The sequence below is a fragment of the Hevea brasiliensis genome, chromosome 7 (genome assembly GCF_030052815.1).
Source record: "Hevea brasiliensis isolate MT/VB/25A 57/8 chromosome 7, ASM3005281v1, whole genome shotgun sequence".
Lineage (NCBI taxonomy): Eukaryota > Viridiplantae > Streptophyta > Magnoliopsida > Malpighiales > Euphorbiaceae > Hevea > Hevea brasiliensis.
The window spans coordinates 1,740,545-1,768,444 of record NC_079499.1 but is presented as its reverse complement, the minus strand read 5'-3'; the positions used below and the strand labels follow the sequence as shown (position 1 = coordinate 1,768,444).

At 35.1% G+C, this 27,900-nt stretch overlaps 4 protein-coding genes and 3 non-coding genes across 10 annotated transcripts; 1 reads left to right on the top strand and 6 right to left on the bottom strand.

The window, feature by feature from the left end:
- Nucleotides 1-1,695: 1,695 nt before the first annotated feature.
- Nucleotides 1,696-5,270, top strand: LOC110638133 (small ribosomal subunit biogenesis GTPase RsgA 1, mitochondrial). Its single transcript, XM_021788577.2, has 5 exons — nt 1,696-2,543; nt 3,473-3,694; nt 3,793-3,987; nt 4,088-4,281; nt 4,811-5,270. The coding sequence occupies exons 1-5, from the start codon at nt 1,839-1,841 to the stop codon at nt 4,998-5,000; spliced, it is 1,506 nt and encodes a 501-aa protein (XP_021644269.2). The 5' UTR covers nt 1,696-1,838; the 3' UTR covers nt 5,001-5,270.
- A 1,123-nt stretch (nt 5,271-6,393) lies between these two features.
- Nucleotides 6,394-8,531, bottom strand: LOC110638134 (signal peptidase complex subunit 1). Its single transcript, XM_058149603.1, has 2 exons — nt 8,264-8,531; nt 6,394-6,814 (listed from the first exon to the last, which is right to left on the bottom strand). Exon 2 carries the CDS (start codon nt 6,812-6,814, stop codon nt 6,536-6,538), a length of 279 nt encoding a protein of 92 aa, XP_058005586.1. The 5' UTR covers nt 8,264-8,531; the 3' UTR covers nt 6,394-6,535.
- A 500-nt stretch (nt 8,532-9,031) lies between these two features.
- Nucleotides 9,032-9,182, bottom strand: LOC131181950 (U4 spliceosomal RNA). The gene has a single exon (XR_009150420.1). It is a non-coding gene; the product is annotated as a U4 spliceosomal RNA (small nuclear RNA).
- A 963-nt stretch (nt 9,183-10,145) lies between these two features.
- Nucleotides 10,146-12,498, bottom strand: LOC110638163 (60S ribosomal protein L17-2). Its single transcript, XM_021788617.2, has 7 exons — nt 12,382-12,498; nt 12,258-12,294; nt 12,123-12,163; nt 10,972-11,202; nt 10,787-10,889; nt 10,635-10,702; nt 10,146-10,487 (listed from the first exon to the last, which is right to left on the bottom strand). Exons 1-7 carry the CDS (start codon nt 12,382-12,384, stop codon nt 10,437-10,439), a joined length of 534 nt encoding a protein of 177 aa, XP_021644309.1. The 5' UTR covers nt 12,385-12,498; the 3' UTR covers nt 10,146-10,436.
- Nucleotides 11,396-11,524, bottom strand: LOC131181928 (small nucleolar RNA snoR74). The gene has a single exon (XR_009150400.1). It is a non-coding gene; the product is annotated as a small nucleolar RNA snoR74 (small nucleolar RNA).
- Nucleotides 11,767-11,929, bottom strand: LOC131181929 (small nucleolar RNA snoR74). Its single transcript, XR_009150401.1, has one exon. It is a non-coding gene; the product is annotated as a small nucleolar RNA snoR74 (small nucleolar RNA).
- Nucleotides 12,499-17,082: 4,584 nt separating the features above from the next.
- LOC110638139 (uncharacterized) lies at nt 17,083-27,900 on the bottom strand. Of its 4 annotated transcripts, XR_002491626.2 has the most exons (22): nt 27,438-27,900; nt 27,180-27,265; nt 26,238-26,339; nt 25,578-25,684; nt 25,377-25,477; nt 24,958-25,045; nt 24,506-24,594; nt 23,733-23,872; nt 23,463-23,628; nt 23,197-23,332; nt 22,942-23,038; nt 22,646-22,775; nt 22,120-22,179; nt 21,870-21,988; nt 20,807-20,931; nt 20,100-20,324; nt 19,753-19,913; nt 19,130-19,293; nt 18,501-18,583; nt 17,847-17,932; nt 17,417-17,490; nt 17,083-17,305 (listed from the first exon to the last, which is right to left on the bottom strand). XR_002491626.2 is itself a non-coding variant. In XM_058149601.1 (21 exons), exons 1-21 carry the CDS (start codon nt 27,642-27,644, stop codon nt 17,162-17,164), a joined length of 2,616 nt encoding a protein of 871 aa, XP_058005584.1. In that variant the 5' UTR covers nt 27,645-27,900; the 3' UTR covers nt 17,083-17,161. The 4 variants fall into 4 exon arrangements, 2 of the variants coding, with proteins under 2 accessions (XP_058005584.1, XP_021644276.2); XR_009149969.1 differs by having other exon boundaries at nt 17,417-17,932; nt 27,438-27,899; XM_058149601.1 differs by lacking the exon at nt 17,417-17,490.

The following is a 27,900-nucleotide window of genomic DNA, read 5'->3' as shown; positions in this document are numbered from 1 at the left end:
AGTAGTATTCTTTATTTTATAAAAAAATTAATTATTTTTTTATAATATAAAAAATAAATATTATATAATTAATTATAAGAGATAAATAATCTCTCAATATTAAAATGTTATCCCATGAATGCATTCAAGGCACTAATGAAAGCGTGAATCCTGTTCGCGACACATTGCAATGACTCGATGATGATGTGTAATTACTGTTGATTGAAAAATTGAAATTGGAAAGAAAGCGCAGAGCTAAGTGCGAGGCGAAAGAAAATTAAGATACGAGGAATAAAGTCAAGTTGAAAGCTTAGAACGGCGAGCTATAGAGACAAGATGAAAGTATGAGAGAGTAGACATCTTATTTTAATGGATAAAGGCAATGAAAATAAATATTGTAGCGAGACATTAAGCTCATCAATTATTTTACTGAGTTAATAAATTAGATTTAAAAAATTAAAAATTTTAAAATAATGATTAAATTAAATTAAATTAAATCGATTGAATTAATTTTTCATTTAAAATTAAAAGATACTTGTCATTCCTAGCAACTGCTATATGTCACGGGGTCACTTCTCTGTCTGGAAAGTAGTTCCAGACAGCGCCTAAAATTCCTCCCAATTTAGGTCAGTCAACTCATATTCAAGGACTTCTTCCCTTTTAGAGGATCTCAAATACTCTTATCGAGGGTCTTCCACGTATTTAGCCCGATAATTGAGTATTTAATATTTATTGTAGCATGATATCACTCTCATCGTGTACATCTATAAGCATACTATTAGCATCATCCGACCGTAAGGTTGAACCCAAGTCAATGTATAATATTTGTTCCCCCATACCGAGTAGAATCGTAGGCCCTAGATAGAAACCTCGGACCTAGAAGATTCGTGCACTACAAGCCCATCGGCCTTGTAGTGTCCATGAAGCTCATTCTTCATAGAGACACCGAGCTCCTCTTTCACTAGAGCACGATGTCTGCTACCTATTACAATGAGTACGTAGGGAGCTCACTTAGAATCACGCCCTTGCGTCAGTGACCCTAGGGATGGTAGAGAGCTTTACACTAAACATAGCAACTAGCTGGGCCAGATTGTGCTCACTAGTGGCCAATTATTCACACCACCTAAAGAGTATTTGGAACAAAGTGACACTTAGTAGGAGGAGACGTCAATATGTCTCAGTTGTCACACCCCCCTATACTCTTCCATATTTATAAAAGTGTTTGTCAAACTTCTATTTTTCATCAATTATACCCTTTAATCATTTCATAGGCCTACAACTTGATTAGATTTGGTCAATTTTCTTGGGGTAACGCACTGTCCTCCTTACATTATCTCCCATTTAAACAACCGATGTCTTCATTGATTTATCCCAAATACCTCCTGTCATCTTTTGCCTCTTGTTGAACAAAACTTTCCTAAACATTTTGTGCCTCTTCATATCATTCATCATGTATAATTTTCTCATATAAATTTTATGATTTTCTTATGTATCTTTATATCAATTTACATATGTTTTCATACATATTCTTCATATCATCCTCGAGTTAGGGTAGTAGCATTGTTGCCCCGCTCCATCAATAATGAAAGTACCATATTCTTCCTTGTGACGTTAGCATTCCTTGTGATACCATGCACCCTAACAGTTATCGGCTGTAAGTCTAACACCCAATATTCGTGATTCCTCTCCTCACACGCGAAGCCACCGGACACTCAAAATTCCTCTACTGCTCCAGTAGGAAAACGCATACGATGCTCCACTTGTGACTTTATCTAATATTGGTAACCATCTCCTGCAAAATTACCATTTTGAACACCAAGCAGGAGTCATTTCTGTTACCTTTCTATTTCTCACTGCTTATGCCGATCGCTTCAATCTCTCTCTTCCTCCACCGAACCCCCGCGGTCAGCAACCTCGTCCGCCACATCACCACCTTTCGCCACCTCTCCATAGCCGCAGCCAAGCAACATCAACAACAAAAGAACCCCAACAATGTCTCTGGAAAACCCCAACTGGACAAGAATCTCCTCATAGCCAAGCATACCTTCATGGAATATTCCTCCCTGGCGCCAATACTCTCTTTGGAGGACAAAGCTGACCTCTCCGATTCCCAAGCTATCGGCACTGTCGCTGCCGCCCAAGCAAACTTCATGCGCGTTATCGTCCAATCACTCCCTTCCTACTCAGAGCTTTCTAGCACCTTCCAGAAAAGCGAAGAGGAATCTTCTAGTAGTAGCTCCGATGAGGGTAAAATTGGTGTTGAGTTGCTGTGTGTGGTGAGGGCGGTGTTGAAGAAGATAAAGAGGAGGGTGCTGGTAGGGGACAAGGTAGTGGTAGGGTCCATAGATTGGGTGGACCGAAGGGGCATGATCGAGAATGTGTTCCAACGAAGATCGGAGATTTTGGACCCTCCGGTGGCTAATGTGGATCACTTGTTGGTGCTTTTCTCCATGGAGCAGCCGAAGCTTGAGCCATTCACGCTCACAAGGTTTTTGGTCGAGGCTGAGTCCACTGGCATTCCGTTCACGCTCGCTTTAAATAAATCGGAGCTTGTAGATGAAGAGGTTAGCATTTCTAGTGCTCTTAATAGTTCTCCGACTCCTTTTTGTGCATCCTGGTTAGTTCACGCTTTAAACTATTGTATCAATCAATTTGGATGCATTTTTTCCCCTTTAATATGTGTAATTTTGGATGCTGAAGCAGCTGTGTGTATATGTAGAATAAATGTTTGGCAAATAACTATGAGAATAATCATGGTGGATGCTTGCGATTGCCGATTGGTTAATCATGTTATTACTTGCCTTGCTTTTGCATTACACATGAAATAGATTAATATCTGAGGTGATGCGAGCTTGTTTCTTGAAGCACTTTTGCTTGACGTTTAATGTAGTCGCTTGCAGCAGCATATAATGGCAGGACAGTTACTTGACCTTCTTTTAGTTTGTTATGAACATGGAGCCAAAAAAATTTTCAATGTGTAAGATGCTGCATTCATAGTGGTGCTGACTTTCTGGTAAATAACAATGAGTTTCTGCTTCTACTCCGACCGCAGCTGCAAAGGTATAGGATCTTCATTAGTAGGTCTCAAGATCAAACTCTGATAAGTGGATGGGGTGTTTATGGGGGAAGGAATGGAGGTTAGCTATTCCTTTGGTAGCTCAATGGACAATAAAAAGAAAAATAATGTTGTTACTTGCCTGAGTTCTGAACTGTACATGATATCTGAAGTTATGCTCTTATTAGCAGGATATAACTTCTCTGACATTACCTGACCTTGCCTTATTTTGTCATCACCGTGTGGCATAACTACATAGATCAGGTGTAGCTGATTTCTATAAGTTTTCTTATGAATCTACTCTTATTGTGCAGACGATGACCTGCATAGCTTTGTAATCTCCCTTAACCAAAGAAATCATATCCAACAGTAAAATTTGTTCCGTTTTCATTCTTCAATTCAAGTCCATTGATTGTGAATTTTGTTTGGCTTGTGTAGATATTGGTTGAATGGAAATCTAGACTGCGGAGCTGGGGCTATGAACCAGTGTTTTGTAGTGTTGAATCCAAGCGAGGACTTGATTCTCTTGCATTTATTTTGAGGGATCAGACTACAGTGATTGTGGGTCCTAGTGGAGTTGGGAAATCTACCCTGATTAATGCTCTGAGAAACAATCCCCGTGCTTATGATGCTGCAGAAGTGGATAATTGGTTTGACCCTGTGGGTTTGGTCTCTCTGCTTTTCATCTTCATCTTTCTTTGTTTTCTTTTATGTATAATGTGTCATACAGTTTCTCATTGATCATGTGCCTTTACCAGATAATTGGAAGTAAGTGGTTTGAGGAACAACGTGTTGGGGAAGTTTCAACTAGAAGTGGCAGAGGGAAGCATACCACCTGTAATGTTTCTTTGCTTCCACTATCTGGAGGAGGGTATCTTGCTGATACTCCTGGGTTTAACCAGCCTAGTTTGCTTAAAGTAACAAAGCACTTTCTTGCACTGGCATTCCCTGAGGTGTGAGTTGTCATCTGAATCAATTTCAGATGCTTCATTGAACTATTTAACTGAATTTTACTGGGTTTACAACTCATTTCAAGTGATATCTTCGCTTCAGATCCGTAAAATGCTTAGTGCTAGAAGACCTGCTAAATGTGCATTCAATGATTGCTTACATCTTGGTGAGCCTGGATGCATTGTGAAAGGGGATTGGGAAAGATATTCCTTCTATTTTCAACTTCTTGATGAGATCAGAATCAGGGAGGAATTTCAATTGAGGACTTATGGAACCAAAAAGGAGGCTGATGTAAGGTACGTCAAATTAAACTAGAAGTGTATGATTCAGGCTTTATCTTGAATGCTTCCCTCTTGGCAGTAAAATTCATAGCATTTCTGGTTTCAGACAATCTTCTTTAGTGCATATTGTTTATAATGAGCCTCATAACGTACAAATATTTAAGTAATGATCGGAAATTAGTTGTTTTATTACCTTCGACTTAGACATAATTTTCATAACATTGATATATTAATTTAATGGAAAAATAGTGTCTGATAGTGTGATTATCAGGAGAGCAGAAGCTAGCCAATGCCGCTGCCATAGATTCCATAGATGTCAGAACACCTGATAATAACTGATTTGTACTCACTTTTTGCCCGTACCTTCTATAATTCCAAGAACATATATTTGATTATCATAAGACCTTTCATCCCAGATTAAACGGGATTAACGCCACTACTTGAGCTTGTAATCCATATGTGGTTTAGTTTTCATTAGCACATTTTCCCAACTTTGCAGATACTCCAAATATGATCACTGAATTCTGAATGTGCCACTCTGCAGGTACAGGGCTGGAGATATGGGTGTCCAGCAAGCGGAACCTCGTTTGGAGCCCAAGAAGCATAGAAGACAGTCTCGCAAAAGGATCAACCAATCAATACTGGATAAGTTGGATGAACTGGATGATGACGACAACTTACTACATGAGGAAAATGATCCCATCTTAAGGGCGCTAAGGAATGAAATTCAATAGGAATTTTTAAAAATGACCGAGTTACTGTTAAATAATTAGTTTTTGGACCCACGTTCTCATTACACAGATCAGAAACTGAGGCTACTCAGCTTGACGCCATTCCATCATTGACAGCTAAAATGAATGATGCTATTGTCGAGCTTGACTGTTAATACAGAGGTTGTGCCGGTAATGTTGCTTTACACAGACAGGCAGCCCACCTAAGGAACTGGGTAATTGAATTGTTATCTTCGCGAGTATATAAAAAGGTTTATGAACATTATTCAGGTCCTTGGAGAACGTCTCTCTCTTCTGTTTCTGTTTTCATTGAACGAAGCTAGTTTTCTTTCATGTGAACATTACTCGTACTGTTAAAGATCATTATTGTCTAATAGCATAAACCCAACGGCCTTGGTGGTATAGGTTTGGCCTTTGATGGTGTCTTGAACTCAAAAGGATCGTGTGAATTGCAGGAAAATGGCATTTCTCCTTTATAAGTGGTGGCAAATTCTGGAGAACTAGGGCAACAAATAGCAAGAAAGAACTTGTCCCTCACATATTGGCTGGACAAAGGTGAAAACCACATCCTACATTGCAAACACCGTCTTATTTTATAATTCTCTTTACCCATAGCCTCACTTAGAATATTTCAGGGAATAAAATCTACAGACGTAACAGCCCTAGTAAAAACTGCAGGGAATAATTTGGAAGCTCACCAGCATTCAAAGTTTGAGATTTCAACCAAGTGTCAACTCTATAGCAATCACTTCGAGGAATATGTATATTATATACATTCACCTTCAAAATTACACCAAATGAGAATAAACAGAAGTAAAGAAATGCTATAACCCTGTAGAAAAAAATTTGAGCAATAGAGTCGCATGTCAACACAGTATTTGTGATTCTCTATGCTAATCCACCATCTATCACAGTTGATCATCTGCTTCGTGTTTAACTGTTCATTCGCATACACTTGGAGAAACCAGATAGAATGTGCTATTGCCCTAAATCCTCATTTTTAATTCCAGAAAGATTCACCGTTAACAAATGCCACACTTTAAAGACAGTCTTGTCATGTACGACACTCCAATATGAATAACTATAATCCACCCACCACTCCCAACAATCACCTCAATAAAAATTAAAAGAAACCAACAGAACATTATGAATCACAAAACACTCAAACAGCACAATTTGCAAACTCCAGTCTCAATATCTTCAGCTGAAACCAACATAAATCGACCCACACTGTGCACATTAAATTATACACTTCAACCATCATATAAGTCAAAATATTCCCAAGTTATATTAATCACCTATCCCTTCCTCATATTTGCATAGAAGCCTCGAGACACTGAAGCGAAGGGGAATAGCTTAAGCAAGAAAAAAAGCATAAATCACAAGTCCAGAAAACTGATAAAAATTCTAGCCACCGTCTAAATCTTCAAAATTTATGGCAAACAACTTCATTGTAATATCCAATTCACAGCATAACATTCCATTCTATTGTGCAACTAAAAGACCCTAGCAAATACTACAATTTCAAATAAAAAGACCTACTTTTTAGCCGATTTCTTCTTCGAATTCACAGGCTGAAGCTGAGGCTTGGGATGCTTCTCTGCTTCACTAGGATCCAACCATTGGAGAGGATGGCGATTAAACCAAGGCCAATTTGGAACAGTAATCAATGTAGTGAGAACCACTCCACCAGCATAAATTTGGATCATAGTTTGAAATGATCCTAATATATAGCCAGCAGTGAAGGCCACCACTGCAAATACTAGCAGCATTATCTGCATCAGTTGCTCAGCTAGCTTCTGCCCTTGCCAATCCATCTAAAACAAAAACAAGCAGCCAAATTCAAGAACCACAGAATATAGTGAACGGAAAACCTTAGATCACCATCAATTATTGATTGAGAAATGTGAAGGCAATCGAATTTTGGGGGTGGAGTTTTGGAATCTGACCTAGAATTCACAGATCTCGTCGAATCAGAAAATATGGTGTCCGAAAAAGAGCAGGGATTCATATGGAAATTGCAAGTATGCTACTTCTATCTTTTATTGCATGTTAATAAAAAATATGAAGACCGTTAAATAAGATACTGGAAATGTATGATGGGATCAAGTAGTGTTAGCCACAAACATAGAATCCTGGTCTCCTTTTTATTGAAACATATCTCCTTCCAAGCTACTAGCGTTGTATTTTTCTCACTACCATCTTATGTGTCACATTGCTAGCGGATACATCATACTCATTTGACGTGTTATAACTTCTGCTACTTACCTGCTGCCCTCGAGTATGAATCAATACTCAATAAATTTAAAACTATAAAATCACAAAATGATTATTAATGTGAGATTTGAAATAAATTTACTGAAATTATAGTTTAGAGGGTTATGAATGATTGTAATTTATATTTTTTCATTATAGTGTAAATTTGCGCAACAAATTGAAAAATAGAAAACAAGAAAGAAAATTATTGGACAATTTTTGGTAGGCATCTTAATGAAAACAAAAAGGGTTATTATCAGCAAGGGGGTCATTGTCAACTGATTTATAAGATGAATCAAAGACCATACCTTCTGCCATTTAGAATAGAAATTAAAAGTAAAATATAGGAGTATATATGCAAATTTTTCTAGAGAAACTAAGTTTGACCAAAAGATAATTCAATCTACAAAAAGGGAGATTGAGAAATTAAGTAGTTTACCTCACTAATAAGACCAAACAGAGAGAGAAAGCAAGCAAAAAAATTTCCATTGCACAGGCACAAACTATAAAATTTTCAAGTAAATATACAAATATTCCCCACCATGCTTCTGATATTTACACCTTATCCACTTTCATTGATATACTGACAACGTAGCGACAGCACAGCCATGACTTTATACTTTTCCTAGCTAATATATCATCAAAACTAACATAGCCTAAATTTCATGTTTATGCTTCTGATATTTGTAATTATTGGTGCCGCTATTCAAAGACCCATTAAAAACCCAGATTCTTCTATCCATTAAAAACCCAGATTCTTCTCATTTCTATCCATTAAATGAAATAAACAAAAAGCACGCGCAAACAGACCTAGATGCATCAGATCTATGGAGAAGACGAAGGAAATCAATATAAATCAAAAGCTGAAACTTTGAAATGAATCAAACAGAAGGCTCAAAATATATCTACAACAACATCCACAAACAAATCCAATAAGGCATGAAAAGGAAAGCAATGCCATGAAAGTGGAGAGAGAGAGAGAGAGAGAGAGAGAGAGAGAGAGAGCTTACTCTAGAGGAGCCCAGGAGCAGGATCGAAGAGAGGCGGACGGTATAAAACCTTGATGAGATGAAGGAGCTGGTAGTGTCGTCGGCGAAAGAGAGAAGATTAGAGGGGAGAAATCGAACAAGGAAACGAAGGACAAGGAGACGAGGAACCGGATGCAGAAGGAAATCCGAGGGTACGTTTGTCCAATGAAATATTTGGCATTTTAATATCAAAATTTATTTACAAATTCTATCAAAATTAATATATTTATTATATTTATAACACTTTTATTTTAATTATTCAACATGATAATTTTTATATGAATTTCATTATATTTAACGATTTGTTATAAATAGAATTTATAAAGTTTAAATTAAATATAATTAGTTTTTAAATTTGTATTTATAAAATAATTTAATTTATATAAAATATAATATAAATAAATTTTATAAATAAACTTCACCAAATATTATAAAATATTAAGTATATAATAAGCTACATTTAGGTGATTGACTCGATTAATCCAAAATTACAAAAGGAAAAAATGATTATTAAATTTCTAAATATAAAGAAAAATCAAGTGATAGGTTGACATTACAATAATAGTGTTTAAGATGCGATTAACCTGCATTTAATTCAGTGTTTGGGTGTTTGTTTAACATAATCAATAATACACATAATAATTAAGAAAATAGATTAATACTTGATTATTATGTATCATCACTAATTTGTTCTACTATTGTTAAGCTGTTCGTCATTTACGTAAAAATGCTTAAAACTAGAAATTGTAGGGCTTTACCCCGAAGGGAGCCCTTCCAGAAATTCTCTACGGCCAAGGTCAAGCCCAGGCCGAAGAGGGGGTTTGGAAATAGTTTTCAACCAGCAATAGACGCGCCCCGGTTAGAACCTCATTAGCTGCGTCATTGCCCCAAGCGCAAAGATACCAAATTTTCTTTCTGAGAGCTGCTTTTATAACAATGCGTACTCCTGCCCTATTTCTACCTGAACGATGTGGGACATAAACTTTCGTTGCATTCCTTTGACCTCGCCTGCTCACAGCCACAGGCCCGATATTGCTAATCCTGGATCTCTCACCAAACCTACTTCTCAGCTAAACACTGTCGATCCAGCTCTCAATGTACCAAAATTATACTGTCATGTTTTTTTTTATTTCCAGGGCCTGATCATCGAGAACTTGATCAACCTGTTGGAGTTCCTTTGAGCAACTTATAGTTGCCCAGTTTTAGAGCCGTAGGCCTCGTTGAAGTGTATCTGGTTGCCGGCTAAATCAGATTCATTCGTTCTTGATTCTTATTCTATTTGCTTTATAGATGGTGTTAAAATGATCTGAACATTAGGGTCAAAACATGAATTCAAACTCTGCAAGCAAATGTGTATGTCTGCTTCAAATAAATGCCAGTAAGTTTATTTTTTAAAACAATAAACCCTAATTAAAAGTCGAATTTGAGACCTAACAATCTAAAAATATTTCTGATATCACTTAATTAAAATTAGTTTCTCATTGCTGTCGGGCAGCTCTTAAATATAATTGTTAAATGATTAATTTAAAATTAAATTTAACATATCATAATCATAAAATTTTATATAATTTATTAATTAATGCCACATGTACGGTTTTCTATATCATACATTAACCGAGTATAAAGATATATTCAACACAATTTTTTTTTAATATTTTAGTTTTAATACAGCACTTGGTTAAGTGTAAAAAGACTTAATTTGACAATTTTTAACAACTCACACATCTACTAATTTTGTAACTGCAACTCAAAATGCAAAGCTTATTGCCAATGAAGAATAACCTTTCTGTTTTACTCATTGAAGCATTTGCAGATTATCGAATGTTGAACAGTTTAGCCTAATGAACATGTACAGAGAGCAGTCTGGGATGAAAATGGAAGTTATTAATCCAATACCAAAAACTATAGTATTTTTCACAACCATCAAGTAAAACTCTCAAAGATAGACTTCCACATAGGATCTCCAATAAAAATCTCATAGAACAACCAACTAAACAGAGATAAAAGTGAACAAACAAGTTTTCCAATTCATCTAAATAACTGCCCATTCTAAATGAAGTGCAACCAAATTCTCTCCGATTGAAACAAGACAAATACTAAATAGTGCTGTGCTCCTTTGGTAAATTATGGTTGCCACACCGGCGGAAGCAGCACTTCAAGTAGCTTGAGACTTCTTAGATTTGCTGGTAGCCAGTTGGGTCTCAGGCTGCAAAACCAAACAAAGAAAATGAGGGAATGAATAAGTGAACTATGCTTTCTGCTACTTTTATATCATTATGCTCTCTGCTTCTTTTATATTATTATGCTCTCAGCTTCTTTTATACTATTTTGCTGCATGTAATGAGCAAGTTACCTCCTTCTTCACTGGTTCTTCCTTCTCAGATAAAATCAACTCAATGTGGCAAGGGCTGGACATGTAAGCTACAAATGACAATAGCTTCATATCAATTAAACAACAAAATAAAAAAGGCATATAATACATAAATAATTCAAATCAGAACATACGATTGATTCTTCCGTGAGCCCTATAAGTACGACGCCTCTGCTTCTGTGCCTGATTCACTTGGATGTGAGAAATGAAAAGATTATCGACATCCAAGCCTTTGACCTGGACAAAGGACAATTAAATTATTCACAAATTTCAACAATGAAACAATAATGTTGGGGCCTTGTGAAGATCAAGTAGATACCTCAGCATTACTCTCAGCATTCTTGAGCAAATCAAGAATGAACTTGGCAGATTTGGCAGGCCACCTTCCTTGCCCATTTGAGTGCCTGTTCTTTGCCTGAGCAGTACGCCCCACACCACCACAGAAACGTCGGAAAGGTATAGCTTGTTTGTGAGCCATAACATCTTCCAAATACCTCTTAGCCTTTGCCAAAGGTAACTTCCTCAATGCATGGGCTGTCTCTCTAGTATTCTATAAAAAGATGTACAAGTTAATGCTGATGTTTCTCAGTTGGGTGAAAAAGAATATCAGCTTAACTATTTGATTAATATCAACTCATAGACACAATTACTAATATTCCAGGACCAAAAAAGAGTTTTCAGTATTTAAACCATTTGTAACAGACAAATACAAAGTTACATCATACAACTACATTATTTTATAGTAATGTTCCATCATTTACTGAACCTTCAGTCACAGAGAACTACAGAGGTTCACCCAATAACAATGATAATAATTTTCCTGAAGTTTACGAGAGCCCAGTTCACAAGAGGCAACAAGGCACTGCTTTTTTCATCAGGTTAAAATTAGATGGAGAAAAACAGTCTCCCACTCCTTCATTAGCTTTCCTAACCACGATAGGATGTCATTGCTTTATCTTAAAATTAACAAGTTCATCATACATAGGACTTAGCAGCGAAAACACCAACATCGAAAAAATTGTAGAACACAACAATAACACAACTAGAGATCACATCTTACAAACAAAATTACCAAGCAGCAATCAATAACATATATAAATTTCATGGGTCGAAAAAGTGTGCCATCATTTACTGAACCTTCAGCCACAAAGAAGAAAAGAAAAGAAGAGAAAAGAAAAGAAAAAAAAAAAGACAGGTTCACCCAATAACAATGATAGTGATTTCCCTGAAGTTCACGAGAGACCTGTTGACATAGGCAACAGGGGCCCTGCTTTTTTCATCAGGTTTAATAATCAAATCCAAATAACAATATCACCAACCAGTTACAAAAACTTCACAAATCCAACATTAGCAAAACAAAACTAAATCTATGCATCCACCTGGTATAACTCCACTTAAAACACAACAATAACTAAAATGGGGAAAAAGTAGAAGAGAGTTGAATTTGAAAAAGAGCTCTGACAATTATACCTTGAAATGCACTCTGAGGTCAGAGCCCCTGGCCTTGCAGGCTGCAAAAATGAGCATAAACACAATACTAGATCAAGACTAAGAAAAAATAGATCAGAAAAATAAAGAAGGAATCAGCTCAGGACCTATACTTACACTTGGTTTGATTTTCAGGCTCTCTAGAGTACTTCACCTAAAAAGAAACAGAACACAGTTTAATTTAGAGATTCGGAGACCCAAACCAGGAGACTATCAAAAGGAGAGAAGAAGAGAGATGTACCATGGCGGCTGACGCTGGTTCTGCACCAGTGAAGTTCTGAGGTATTGCTCCCCTAGAAAAAAATTATCAAAACCCTAATCCCAAGACATGTGGATTGGGCCTTTTATAGAACACTGTTTCTCATATGGGCTGGGCTTTACGTGGGGTGCTTATTTGTTAAGGAAATTTATTATTTTTTTTTTATTCGATTCTTATGGAGACTTACATTGAAAATATATCTAAAATAAAATTCATTAATTGCAAATTCATTTTATTAATAATTATTGAAAATATTACTGATTTTAGTACAATTATTAATGTATAATTCATACTCAATCAATGTTATTTCAGTTTTGGTTAATAACATTATTGCTATTTTTATAATTTAGAGAAAGTTTAGCCATATTTTTAACATGATAATAAGTAAAATTTTATAATTTAATTTTATAAAAATATGTAAATCTCCGATAAAATATTCAATATAAAAAATAATTAACCATAATAGTTAGTATGATGAAATTATGTTTTTAGGTAGATTTTTGTCTATGGTTCAAATGGAATTAACAGTCAAAATCGAATTAATTGAAATTTAAAAAATTATAAATTTAACTTATAACACCTCTAATTTTTAAATTATTTTTTTATGAGTAAATATTAATATTTTATATTATTTAAATTTTAAAAATTTATTTGAAATTTTTCTAATTTTAGAAATCGGATTTGATTTTCTGAAAATGTGAAACTTTGATTATTTTTAAAAATTAATTTAAATACCACATGACAAAATTAAAAATATATTTAGACTGTACAAATTTTTCTGAGTTTTATGAAATTTTTTCAAAATTTTTGGGCCTCATTTTTTATCTCAAGGCGGAGTAAAAAATTCAATTTCGGGTATCCTGAATAGAACCAGCCGAATCGAACTGAACTGAACCTAATCGAATCGGTCAAATCGAACCTGTCCCTTTCTTATTTTCTTCTCCTTCCTTCTCTCTCCCCGTTTCTCTCTCCTCCCTCCCGTTTCTCTCTCCTCCCTCTCCCTCCGCCGGGCCACTGCCTTCCCACTCCTACCCGCGTCACCATCGACCTTCCTCGCAGTCGGCTGGTCTCCAGGTCGCCTAAAAATTGCGCCAAAAGCTCCCCAACGCGCGTGCAATGCTTCAATTTCCCAGGCTGATTCTGGCAGATCTGGCTACCAATTGGACCGGGTCTTGTTCCAAAATCTATTTACACCTCGAGAGTTTTCCATAGACACCAAGAGTACAAAAATTCATCAAGTGATTTGTTCAATTTTTGTCCAGGAAGTTTTAGCTCATTTTGACTTTTGGGCTAAATTTCTCGCAAACCGTGAACCCCACGAAAAATCGGAGAGTACCGGAGTGCTCCCCTCGGCGAGAGCTTCGCGGTAATACTCATTTCAAATTTTTTCGGCACCATTTTTTGGTGGGTCTCATGGAACTTAAATGAGCTTAATAAATTCCGTAATAATTATGTACAAACCCCTGTGCTGTAGGCTTCGCGTAGGTACGCTGGTTTCGTAGAAATTCAACAGTTGCTCTAGTCTGTAATTTCAGGCCAGACAGGCAGGCTACCAGGAAAGCTTTAGAATCGGATCGATGTTATAGGCTACCCTACCGTTTTCAAACGTGTCAAACACGTCCCAAAAATTGGCATAGGTAAACTCGAAACCTCCTTTTTCTTAATTATATAGTGCCTGATTTTGATTAAAAATCTATAAAATAGTCATAGTCGGTTAGAAAATTATAATTCCTTTTGCATTAGCTTAATAATATTGTTAGAGACCGCAGGGCAAAATTTTAGAATTTTTAGAGCTCATTTGAGTAGTTTTTGCAAAATACTTAGTTATAGGGACTAAATGATAATTTTCTAAATTATGGTTATTGACTGTTTAGATGGACCCAGAAGGGGTCATGTGATGTGATTGAGTTGTGGTTGTGTGACTTGTGGATATAGAAGTGTATTTTGAACTTTTTGCAGGTTGGGTAGATCCTAGGTGTAGGGGAGACTCTGCCGAATTTTCGGCATGACTTAGAATGTCTTTGGTTCTTTTTAAGCTTGTATTGAATCAACTATATTAAATAATCATAATGAAATTGTCAGATGAGCCGTGACAGCCTTCCTCCTCCTCCCAGCCGCTGCAGTGACCTCAGTTCACGTATGTGAGTAAAATATTGATTTCAATTATAATTTCACTATTATTATATGTTCAGGCATGCCCATATATCACTTTTAAATATATATCTATGTAGTTAAACACTAAGCGCGTTTATTATTGCGTTCTTAATTGATGAAGTGCCATGGATGTTATTTTATGATAATTTGAAGCAGCGTGCGTGTGTTGGCGTGCATGTGGTGTGTGGTGTTGGATATGAACAGGACGAGTAGACGCAGCTGGAGCTTGACTCGCAGGGACTCGATCATTTTATGAATAAGTCGGGGTAAGCACAGCTCGAAATGATCTCGCTGACCCCCGCATTTGATTTATTAAGCGAAAGTCCGACTTGAGATATACTCGCTGGCAGAGGTTGAATTAAGAAAGCTGTATAGGGGATTAGTTCCCATATGTGTATTGTTTGCATATTATATGGGTGCGTGAGTGCTCCAAATTATCTTTTTGATGTTATGATATGATTTGTATGAAAATTTATGATGGTGTTGCATTCCACTCTTTATGATGCATCAGCTTTAGATAGCTATAGAAATTGTGGTTAAATTTGGTATTTTACTCTCTGAGTTGAACGCTCACTCCTATTCACCTTATTTTTTGAGTACACAAGAGATTTCTTGTTGAGTTCTAACTTACCTCTCTCCCTCGCAGGTCATCTATTAATGTCTATGATGTTTTGTATAATTTTACTAACTTCTAGAATTTTACATGTGTTAGAAGTATTTTATTTGAATTGAGTCTATAATATAATGTCATGTTGGATCTGTAAAATTATTAGATGCATGTATGATTGGATTGGATGAGGGAGCTGAGCTCTCATTTGATTTTATGACATTATAAGTATATGGAGTTACCTCTCTCCCTCGCAGGTCATCTATTAATGTCTATGATGTTTTGTATAATTTTACTAACTTCTAGAATTTTATATGTGTTAGAAGTATTTTATTTGAATTGAGTCTATAATATAATGTCATGTTGGATCTGTAAAATTATTAGATGCATGTATGATTGGATTGGATGAGGGAACTGAGCTCCCATTTGATTTTATAACATTATAAGTATATGGAGAGTGAGCTGAGTTCCTCAAATTATTATATATTGTGCTTACAGGTCGGATGAGCCAAAAACTCTATGTTGTATGGTCCATGTTATGGCCTGACTCTGTGCGATTGTTTTCTTGAAATTGGGCTTAATATGTGCTTTAGGATTGGGTTAAGGAATAGTTAGGTTTATTACGAGTCTCAAGGGTTTTAGGGATGGCTCAGGTCCTAGTGCCGGTCTAGCTCATAGGTTGGGTCGGGACATAACTGAATTAAAATGTTAACAAAATTAAATTGAATTTAACTATTTTTATTCAGTTCCGTTCGAATCAATTGATTTATTTTTTTTAATGAGTTTTTTATTTGGATTTAATTTTCACCTAATTTTATGATTTTTACTTTGATTTGGACTTATTTTTACCTTAATTTTGGCATAATTTTCACCTAATTCGTTATAATTTTACTGAAACTATTTTCCCAAAATCAAATTGGAATGAAAATAACAAAAAATCTTAAAAACTAAAATCAAGCCAAGCCAAACAAAATTACTGTATAAACTAAATCAAATTACTAAATTAAATTGATTTGGTTAATTTATTCAATTTTGAAGTGAATAGCACTCAACCCTAATTGTTTAGCGAAAAACAAATGACTCTGCTTGACACATTCCCGAGAATGGTAGGCAGGCGAAAACGAAATAATTTCTTGCTTCACATAGAGAAATTAGCAATGGTGATTTTAAGCACTCAACCAAAGTAGTTCCACTGCTTGCTGAGATGGTCGACCTTCTCCAAGGGTTACAGGCATAGTTGTTTGCTATTCGCAAGCGTTTTGATATTACTGTTTGAATTGTTGTTGGCAAAAGAAAATATTATTTTAAATACATTAATTAAAAACTATTAAATATTATTTTTATATTAAAATATTTTAGTTTAAATAATTTTTTTTCAATATCATTTAAAAGGGCATACTTTCAAAAAGTTAGCTTCGTCCTTAATGTCAAACGGGGTCATATACGTCTAGCAGATCAAATTTCAAAATACCATGGGTTTGAAATTTTGAGAGTATAGTCGGATGATATATCCTGCGTCAGGCATCCCGAGGTTGGTTCCTGTAGGTTACCAAACAGAATTATATGCATGATTTGCTGATTACTCAAAACCAAGATCTTATGCTCTCGAGTCTCAAATTACTCAAAACCAATGGACGTTCATGAGTACCAATTCCATGAAAGCTTTCATTTTGCTTCAGAAGAAGAAGAAAAGAGGAGGAAGGAGAATGATTTGGTGGCAATTGACATGTAATAAATTGCTTCCATAATCTTATTTGTAGCTTGACTTCAACAGAGCGGTGCAACGACGACAAGCAAAAAATGCTGCATACTCCACATTTTGGTACTTACAAGTATATTTTCTTCTGAATCAAACTTCCGGCTTGCAATAAACATGTTAAAATGTAAGACTTAAAGCATTATAAGATACGCAATGCCACAAATGAGTGTCAAAACTAAATTTTATTGTCTGTCTTGGACAGAATTGTTTATCCAATATGTGTTTCAGCAGGTATGGAAGAACTAAAAGATGTAGCTGGACATAAAGCTAGCATAAGCAGTGACGTCCACCCAGTCAGGGAAAAGGCCCCTCAAATTTTTAGCTCGATCAACCAAAACTTGGTCAATCACAGCAAGCTCCACCCTCAAATCATTAGAATTGCTTGCCTGTATTTTCCATGTTCAGAATAATCATATGTTTATGTAACAATGAAATATGTCTGAAATCATCATTCTTATAGTGTAAAAATGAATCCTAATAAGCCATTGTGTACTCACATTGCCCAAAAATGCAGGCGGTGAGAGAAAGGAAGGAGGGAAGGGGAGAACACCTTGTGGGATCATCAGAGATACTAAACAATGATGGTTTTCAGTAGATTGCAACATACAATCAATGTGCACACTTGAGATTATTGGACCATTTAACAAGACTTGAAAATACAAATAGACCAGGATTCATATGAGATGATTATTTACCAAAATCAAGATAACATTCTAATTTTTATGATACAATTAAGAAAATTCTTAGCACAAGTCCAAAGGGGAGCACCTGAGTTTTCATTAAGTTCGTGATGATCAGTAAATCAAAACAATGTAAGTACTCGATGCCATTCAAGGGACACTCATATGTTAGGGGCAGCAATTGGCAATAACAGTCAAACGTAAAATGGGGGGAAAAATCATAATTTCAGAAAGGACAGAGCTTTACCTCTAGCCAGAAGGTCCATTTATCATCACTAGCTCCACTAAGTCTACATATATATGATGGGGGACCACCATCAATCGCTTCAGGAGCTGTAACAATTTCAACAGGGATTAAATATACAAAAAACCAAAGTATTACTCACCAAAAAAATCCAAAGCTTTATAGCTCATTGGATCCTTTTAATTTTTGTCAATTATATACCCATTCTTTTAAATTGGTGTAAATTGTTTGCATGCACAAACTACCAAGATATAGAAACGGAATACATTCTATTAATAAAAATATTTCACGTAACAGTTTTTAGAGGAGGGAGGAAGGGATAGGAAAGAAGGCAAGGTGTTCCTATTTTCTTTTAAAATTTTTAAGTGTTAAATAATAATTAATCGTATTAATATATAATTAATTTTCCCCCAAGGTCTTACACTTAAATATATTACACTATATATATAACTAATGTCATGTGAGCAATTTGAGAGTTCTAGCATGGCATTCCAAATTTCAGTACAAGAAATTCCAATGTGAAAGGCTGTGTGTGATTGGAAAAATTAAAAGGATTAGCTATCATTATAAATTGGTCCAACGGTTTGAATTTTTTTGGTTATAAACATTAAAGCAAACATTTCCATTCAAAGCCAAATTGAAACAAAAAATTTATACCTGGAAGTATATTGTCCGCAAGTGACCAACTTGATAAGGGACCTGTAATGTTAAGGACTGCAACCCAGACCTCTTTCAAGTCACTGACAGGAAATAATAACAAAGCATTAAATTAAAGATATGGAAAACACGATGGAAAAAGTAAAAACACAGGGTTAAAATAACACAAGTTCTGTGCTTGTGCTTCACAAAAAGAAAGTACCCGTAAATCCAACTATTCAACTAAGCATGACAGTTTGTTTTAAAGATTAATTTCACATTCCAGCCATTAAAGCTCCCATTTGCCAAGAAAAAATTGAACTATCTTTCACACCACATCAACGAGCCTTTCCCAGACATTCAAAACAGAATACAAAACACCTTGTTGCATCTGGCTTTAATTTTTGACCTATCCTCCATTTTCCTTTTAAGTCTAAAAAACATCATCTTGTTGAAGAAAGTACCATACAAATTTGCTCAATGCACGTAGAAATTTGGTAGCCAACATACATATAAAATAAATATTTGTAACCATATCAGACAAGCTATATATAATTCCGGTAAATCATTATTTGACAATCTCACAAGACATGAATATTTAATGACAGCCATTTCATGCTCTTCTATGCAGATCATTCTATCCCACTCACCCTAAGGAAAGTTCCAAGTAAACTCTCCTAGATCCCCTGCTAGAAAAAGTACCAGGCTTGTAATTAGACAAACGGGGGAAATATCTATATTGCTTAATAATGTCATCACTCCTTGCAGGGAACTTCAAACTTCTTGAAAACAGATGAGATACTGGAAAAAGAGCCTACAAAAATGTCAAAAAACGAAAAATGTTAGAAATAAAGAACTTTATCTATGACATTGATGAATTTTCACATCATCATAGAACAAGTTATTGGAAGTGATGAAACTCATTCTTGCTATAAGGATACAAGTATCAAGTATCAGGCACAGGACAGCATCTAATCTACAATGAGTTCAATGATACTTTATGCAGTGATGCTTATTGTTTCAACAATGAGGTTGAGATGGTAGACCACCATTCAATGGTCCCAGATGGAAGAGGAAGAGGGGGATAGAGATTGAAAAAGTAACAAGAACATTACATTGTGGTTCCTGGTGTGGAGAAAGGAAGTGAGGAGTTAATAACTAATGCAGGCACTCAAGATTCACTAGTAACAACATCCTAAGGCACAAAATGCTGCCTAAAGTAATATATTTGATGTAAGATTGACCATTAACCTTAAAGTAGGAAGTCACATACCATCCAAGTCTCTCGGTGAGACGTATTTGCAGTTTTGAAAGAAAAATCCGTACCAACGTGCAAATCCTTTGCAACTTCAGGAGCATGTTTAAAAAGAAAAAGTAAAGAATTGGAATCCACTACAGAAAAATCATAACTGGAGTCCACAATCCTATTTCCATCTGTCAATACACAGGGAAAAAGGTTTCAAGACAAAATAACCAAAAAGAAAGACAGTAGAATCCCAAATAAATCACAAAGCTAAAAAGAGAACAATCATTATTTTTAAAAAAATCAAAGACAAATGGCGGTACTGTCCTACCTTATGAGAATTTTAAATATATATTAAACGTTTCTTTTCTTCATACCTGCAGTAACAACTGTATGCTGAAAAACAACCCTCTTAGGGGCAGTGTTGCTGTAGGGAAAGAACTGCGATGAGAAAGCCAATGCAAGCACACTAATATGCAACAAGAACTGAATGATGGAGGACCTGGCCAACCAATGGCCGCAAATAGGTAGCAAAGGACCCACACACCAACCAGTCACAACTCCAATTGTTGCTGCCACTACACCATCAGCAATATAAAATCCTGCAAGCAAAGATCTGGTGATTGTAATAAACAGCAATAGTAGGTAATGGGGAACAATATCACAAAAGAAAGATGAACAATTTGCAACTTAACACTGGGATAGACACCTAACAACTTAATCACAACTTACCGTAACAAGGGTTCAATAAAACAATTTATGGCAATGAAATTTAATACACAACTGCTAGGATCAAAGCAGAAGCTCGTCATCATCTATTAGCCATAGGACCATTCAAAAAAGTGCTTGGGACTCAACTTTTCTATTATCATTTTATAATTATACATTGTAACAGTCTTTTTTGCAGGCAGAGTATAATTTCCCAAGTTAAAATATGGAAAATGACTGTAGAGATTCTTATGCAACCTTTTCACCGTGTCCAGTTAAAACAATTGAATCTCCAGATTAGGTAAAAACAGCTGCAAATGATTTATGGTGGAAGGAATAATCTAAAATAATACCATCACCATAAAAGAAAACTAACCATATGGTGGAGGAACAGCACCCATCATACCCATCTTCTCAATCAAAAATTGGACAAGAAATCCACCAAAATAAACTGAATACATGATACATGGAAGTAAAGGTAATACGTAGATGACTGTTGACCTGAAAAAAAAGGTGGAAGAAATTTTGATGAGATAAAAGGAACAAAAGTCAAAGAGATCAAAAAGAAAGTAGTTTACTCTCAATTCCCAAACAAGAAAAAAAAACTAATTAAAATAAAACATAGAAAAAAAAACAAGTATTTAGAAAAAGTGCAGACAGGTTAAAAAAATAATTGAAAGCAAATATGCAAAGTCTCAAAGAGCACCAGATTCATCTAACAGTCTATTGAAAGTATCAATACAAGAGCAAAGAATATATTGGTGACCTAACATTTCGGATATTTTCAATGCATGCCAAACATTAATTCCAGTCTAGTCAGTGTCTGCTACATGGACTCCTATTTTAACATTTAATAAATCATGAAATTCAACAAAGACAAAGATAATTGTGGGACATCTGTTACTTTAGAATAACAAAGAAATTTCATTCTGTTCACTGAACCATAAGAATGAGATCTTCATCTTCCCAAATGTTTCACAAACGTGTGGGATAGTCTTTAAAAAAAAAAAAAAAAAACTATTAGTGAATTTGATAACTTGTAATTGTCTTTTAACAGAAAGATCATATTTTCCAAGATGCTAAACATTTAGATTTCCAAGGAATGCTCCCAAACAGACTTAAAGGATCAACATCCAAGGATAGCCAAACATGCCAGGTAATGCCGCATGCTACCACTGTTTTAAGTTAATAAAGCTCACAATAAAAGCACCAAAGAAAATGAAAACTAAGGCAAACTTTGAAGGTATAAATATTACGAGGATAGCATACAAACCAATTACTTCTTAAGAAAATTCTATAACTCTACATACAAATTAGGCAACCAGCAATATGAGAAAAAAGAGCTTTGTACAAACAAAGAGGTGAAACATTAAAACAACAGGGAAAAATGTTAATACACATCACAAGGAAGGAATCTGATCACAAGTCATGGAAATCACCTGAGCGATTGATCATGATAAGACTTGATATATATGTTAAAGAAGATCCAAGCAGGAAGCATAAAAGCTGACACGGAAAAGGTCAAGAACCCTCCACTGAGCCCAGCAACAAGATAAGCCTACTTTTACTAAAGTTAGCTATTGAAAATATTAGAACTAAAAGTTAAGAAAGCAAATAAATTTACCACAAAAGTAATAACAGCAACTAGACAACATACCAAAGTTAACAACAACAACAACAACAACATACCAAAGTTAAGCAAGCATACAATCCAAATGCTCCCCAAAACCAAGCTTCATTTGATAGCACCTGTGAGATCCAAGCTATATCAATTATCTGCTAGATTGCAGCAATGAATTGTGCAGCCAAGCTTAAATTTAAATATTCATCCAGAAGATAAGTTTCTACTCAGCATAATGCAATCCAACATATATTACAGAATATATAACAAAAGCAGGTTATCTTCAAGTAATTCTAATATGTTGGTTGTTTTCAAATTCCAAAGAATTGGTCTCTATCTTGGCTTCTCATATTATGATGGAACTTGCACAGAAAGCATTCATTTAAATTTCAGAGCACAGGTGCTAAAATGAGCCAAGTTCTATGTAAGTTGCACAACCATTTAAGTGCTATAGTAACTAATTTGTATTCTGTACCAGGACAACATAATAACCTTTTCTCAATAGTGTGAAATAAATAAATCCAAATGACAATTATAGGATAAATTTGGAATTTGTTGGTGATTACTTAAGAATATATGAACATAAAACTATACCTCCTTCGATTTCTTGAGAACTGAAACATCTTGAGAGAGGGGAAAACAACTCCAAACAGTCCTTGGAATCAACAAACCAACAAGTGAGCAGGGAACGAACATCATGAAAGCCAAGTATGGATGAGCAAACCTGCATTCAAGCATTTAAAAAATAACCTTATTGACTCGATTGTTCTATATATGTGTGTGTGTGTGTGTGTGTGTTGGGGCAGGGTGTTGACATCATCTGTTAATTCTTTACTTCAAAAAATATGAAATTAGAACAATAAAGCAGAAAAACCGGAGAACAAACTCACCAGTTCATCGCATGACTGGAGAAAAATAACCTCATAATGGAGAAGATAACAGGGAAAATAATTGCCAATAAAATTGCAGCAATATGAAACAGCAATCCTGGAAACAAATTTGAGAATGTTACACAAAGGCTTCAACATCTATTGCCTGTGTACTAAATTCTTCATGGGGCTTAGAGGTAGGGAATTCATCAATGCTAGATATAGGCCAGAAAAAAAGTATGAACAGTAAAATGCAGCAGTCAGCAGAGACTCCACCTTTGACAAAATCACAGAAGGTTGCAAACCAATATCGTAACCCTAAATCCAGAAAACGCAAAAGTAATGGCATAACAATAAAGATGGCAAAAGGAATGCTATGGAGTATCACAGCTACTCTTCTTGAATAGAATATCTGAAAAATTCAAAATTAACAGGAAGATGATTTATATTAGTACTTACAATGTAACCAATGTGTCATAATCTTAGTCACGGGACAAAAAGAAACCATAAGTAGAGTAGGTATCATGAACTTTGCAGCATACCATGAACCATGATAAGTAATCAAAGAAAACAGCCCGTTCATCCCTGTAATCATTTGAAGTAGCTCTGAGAGCTTCTCTTTCTTGGGAAGTTCGCAGCTTAGAAGAATTTGTAAAGGCTTTAAGAATACTGAACAAATTGTCTCCACGTGCTTGCATGCTACCAGGTCTGTTTTAAGAACATTTGATGTATGAGAAAGGGGCTTCAAGATGAAAGTAGGTAAAAATCACATTGAAGCACATCTATACCAAAATAGCATATGTAATGCATACAGTAGTTTGTCCAACGTATCATAGGAGGTATGGTAGTAGTAACCACCAAGAAGAAAGATAATATCCAGGCTAGGAATGCTTCCATAATCTTGGGAAAATATTCTGTAATCTGTGTCTCCAGGAATAACAGGAAAAACATCCTACACAGAATATATAAATTGAAGTTGAATTATTTAAGGTAAAAAAAAAAAAGAGCAGGAAAAAAAAGTATTGGTAGAAGGAAAGTGTAGGTTGAAGTTGCAGGGTTGGGGAAAAAACAATGCAGCCAATGCAATACCCAACAAAAGAAAGAAAATAAAGGCATCAAGTAGGAGGATCATACAGTGGACAGTATGATATCTGAGCAAATGAAACAAATCCATGTAAATCCTGAATTGGCATTGAGGTTAAAGCTACATTTTGGAGAAAAACACTATTTTAGATGTTGTAAAAAAAGTTTCAAACTAATGTTCAGCTATTTGAGAGTATTTATGACCAATACAAGTAACATTGACCTTAAAAATAATTTTTAATTGTTTTCAATCAACATGTAAAACATGTTCTTTTCTCAGCTGCAATTAAACAACAATGTCAACCAGACCCTAAATATCTGATGATGAGATGAAGCGAATAATCTTTTTTTCTTTTTTTTTAGGCATCAAAAGAGGAGCCAATTTAACTTTCTTCAATCCCTTCATGAGTAACCAACCAATAGAACACTCGGATTGGTTTGAAAATATAACTTCAAAAGACACACATATATATCTATAAGAAAGAAATAAAAGCATAAGAACCTGGGCTGCACTATGTGCCATGGGGTATATTGCAGCCTCAGCATAGACTAGGGAAGGCCAAGCACCAGGTCCAGATTGGCAGACTAAATCTGTTAAGAAAAAAAAAATCAGCATAAAGAGCAGAAACAGCATAAAATGTGATTTGGCATCACCTAAAAACTTACAAGCACAAATTCACACCTATCAGTAAAGAAAACAAATTCAAACTATTCCTCATTTCAGTAAAATTTCACTTCTTAAAATATAGATTGTTTATCAGATCATGTAGAGAATAACGTCATACATAATAATATCTTATATTATCATTTTCCTATCCTAAGAAGTCGTATGACCTGTGGATCTCAGAAACAGGTTTCTGTCTACTACTAAATCCAGTTCCATTTTCCAAATAAATAGAGTTCGTGTTAACTACACTTCTTTTAAAGCTTTTCAGAAATTAGATCATAACCTACCCAAACCTCCTGTTCCAGATGCTTCCACATTAATTGAAGCTCCAATTGAATCACGCCATTTATATGTCTTCATGAAGCCATGTGCACCCTGAAGCATCATATGTAAACAACTTCAATTAAGCTTAAAGAAATGATATATCCAACAGAAATTATACTGTAGGATAATAATTAATTAAACGATGAATTTGTTGAGGATGGACTTCTTGCAGTATGATAAGGCCCTCATTTTGAGGAGCAATCAGGTTGCCTCTCACCCATGCTAGTAGCACTGTTCTCACGGATAAATATATTATAATCTCAAAAGGAAGAAAAATGAAAGACAATATATAGGTGGGATTGTGGGAAAGAGGCAACAAAAGATTCAAATAAAACTAATTAAATTATAATTTTGGTTTCAGACTAGCACTATGATTTCATACCAACATAAATAGTTCCTCTGCGCCATTAAAAAGAAAAATAATGGGCCGGGGTGGTATCCAACCAGAGTCTACAATAAGTCTTGCTAGTTCCAGCATTGATGCTGCAAAATAATAATAAAAAAAAGAGAAGAGGCTTAAATGATTGAGCACAAAATGGCCAAGACACATCATTAAGTAGGTTAAGATATTTAAAGCACCCACCAACACATGTACCACAATCACCAGCTCCAGGTGAACCAAGTGGACTATCAAAATGGCCATTAATTAAAACAGATGGATCAGTGTCTTTTGAATCTGTAGACGATATCCTGTCATTGAATAGAAAATATCTTACACAATTTTGCCTGCTAGGATAGCACACTTAAAAATTCAAAAGTCACAAACATAATAGTTCTAGTCTTTTATCTCATAGTTGGATAAGGCACTATTTACCCATTGCCTTTACACCACTTAAGAGTTAAGATTTTAGCCCTAAGACTGTAGTGTGAATAACCCTCCCCTCCTTTAAATCCCATGGCATTTAATTTCCTAACTTAAGTTCAAGCGCTGAACAAATAAGTTTTTCAATTACTTCCACAAAATAAATTGGAGTCCATAATTTCTTAAGGAAGACACAAACAAAGGAGGAAGGACTTCCCATAGGATTTCAATCTCTTCCTTATATTCCCAGTATGATAAACCATCCATGTAAATTTATCAAGTCCCATAAAAAATAGTGGTCCCCATTTTCATGCAAAGCATGCTGCAGAATTCATACTTGATGGAAGAGACAAGTAATAGAATGATCATACATCACCAAAAAAAAAAAGGCAGAAAAACTTGAGCTCGAAGTAGCATCTCAATCAGAAGTAGTGAATGCACCTCATGATAATATTTGTATGATTTCTGTACCCAAAAGATATGCTGTGTCCTAAAAATACCATATTGAAGGAGCCATTAACAATACTCTCTTCAATCTCAATTCTGCAGAATCAAACAAGTAGAACATGCAAATTAATAAACATTACAAAATTTAACATCAGCGAACAAAAGAGTACAAGTAACAATTTGTTTGGCTGGAGTGCAAGGAGGTAAGGTAAGGTTTTTTAAAGTAAGGTAAAGCAGGGTTTTTTTAATATTATCTTGTTTGGGAGGAAAGTACAGTAAACCATAATTTACTAAGCTTTGTTTGGATAAAAGGTAAAGAAAGATAAAGTGAATATTAAAATTACAAAAATAACCTTATTAATTTAATTCTTAATTGCTACCAAAAAACTCATATTATCACCTTGCAACTAGTAAGTTGCTCTTTTTTTTTAACCTTAAAAGTCTTTGTGTTTATAGATATAATAGTATAATTTCTCATTTACTCTTTTGTTTTCCTTAGACATGGACATGGACAAACTTTAGGAATAGAGTGGACAAAAATTACTGCAAAATCATATCATAAAATGTAGTTTACTGATAATATATATATATATATATATATATATATATATATATATATATATATATATATATAAACCTACAGCAAGTTATGGTAGATAGGTGGATTGAGTAATCAACATAAATAGGTTACTATTTTATGTGGATTGAGTAAAGTAGGTTACTATTAATTTTTAATGAGGATTGACGGAAATAAATAATATATAATTTATAAAAACCTTCCAACGCCCCTAAATTGTAAGTTGAGAAACTGAGGGTTTTCAAAACCTCCAAAACCTTACCCTCCCAAAACCGTTATCCCAACCAAGTAGGATATTACCTTCAAAAACCTTCTCACAAACATGGCATAAATAAAATAAAGTAGAAAATAACAAGAACCTGATGTTTGATCCAGCTCTGTCCTCTATCGATTCCAACTGCGTTTTAATATACGTAGCAGCTTCTCTTAAGCCAGGACGCCCTTCCTGTCAACATTGAAAGCTATTCCTAAATCAGCTACCAATCTTATTCTATCGACTACGAGCTTCGAAGAAGCTAAAATAATAATAATAATAATAATAATAATAATAATAATAATAATAATAATAACAGAACAGAAATCAAAAACTCAAAATCTAACGCAGCAATTGAACTCACTTGGCGACCGTCTTGGGTCAAAACTCGAACATGTTCAACGGCTCTGGCCTCGGAGAAGCGATCAAGAGGCGCATCGATCGCGAGCGGCTTAATGAACTTCATGTGAACTATAGAGTAAACAAGGGCCGATATGAGAGCGTACATAATCGCAAGAGAAAATAGGAACTTGAATCCGACGACGTCGGCGGAGCTAAGCCTGAACGCCATTTCTCGATATCTCTTGCTTGTTTGTTGAAAGAGCGAGGGACGAATCGCGAAGATAAAATAAAGAATAACTTATTTGTTAAGATAAGTTTGATTAGGTGAAGGTGTGTCTAGAGAATAGATATATGAAGCGAAGGAAGAAGAGCCGAAATTACCAAATGCTGTGTTTTGTCAGTGAGATGAGAACTGTACAGTGTAGACTCTGAAGAAACTACCAAAGGGAAGTCCCTCCACTCAACGTCTCACTTGTAATGACGTG

Excerpts from the sequence above, each read along its gene's own strand:
- LOC110638133 (XM_021788577.2), top strand. The coding sequence starts at position 1,839 with ATGCCGATCGCTTCAATCTCTCTCTTCCTCCACCGAACCCCCGCGGTC. Across the intron at positions 3,988-4,087 it reads TTGCACTGGCATTCCCTGAG|ATCCGTAAAATGCTTAGTGC; the intron begins GTGTGAGTTGTC and ends TCTTCGCTTCAG. Across the intron at positions 4,282-4,810 it reads AAAAAGGAGGCTGATGTAAG|GTACAGGGCTGGAGATATGG; the intron begins GTACGTCAAATT and ends GCCACTCTGCAG.
- LOC110638134 (XM_058149603.1), bottom strand. The coding sequence starts at position 6,814 with ATGGATTGGCAAGGGCAGAAGCTAGCTGAGCAACTGATGCAGATAATG.
- LOC110638163 (XM_021788617.2), bottom strand. Across the intron at positions 11,203-12,122 it reads ACCTCAGAGTGCATTTCAAG|AATACTAGAGAGACAGCCCA; the intron begins GTATAATTGTCA and ends ATCTTTTTATAG. Across the intron at positions 10,890-10,971 it reads ATGCTGAGAGTAATGCTGAG|GTCAAAGGCTTGGATGTCGA; the intron begins GTATCTACTTGA and ends TCCTTTGTCCAG.
- LOC110638139 (XM_058149601.1), bottom strand. The coding sequence starts at position 27,644 with ATGGCGTTCAGGCTTAGCTCCGCCGACGTCGTCGGATTCAAGTTCCTA. Across the intron at positions 26,340-27,179 it reads AGAGCTGGATCAAACATCAG|AATTGAGATTGAAGAGAGTA; the intron begins GTTCTTGTTATT and ends TTGATTCTGCAG. Across the intron at positions 20,932-21,869 it reads TATCATGATCAATCGCTCAG|GTCAACAGTCATCTACGTAT; the intron begins GTGATTTCCATG and ends CTTTTTTTTCAG.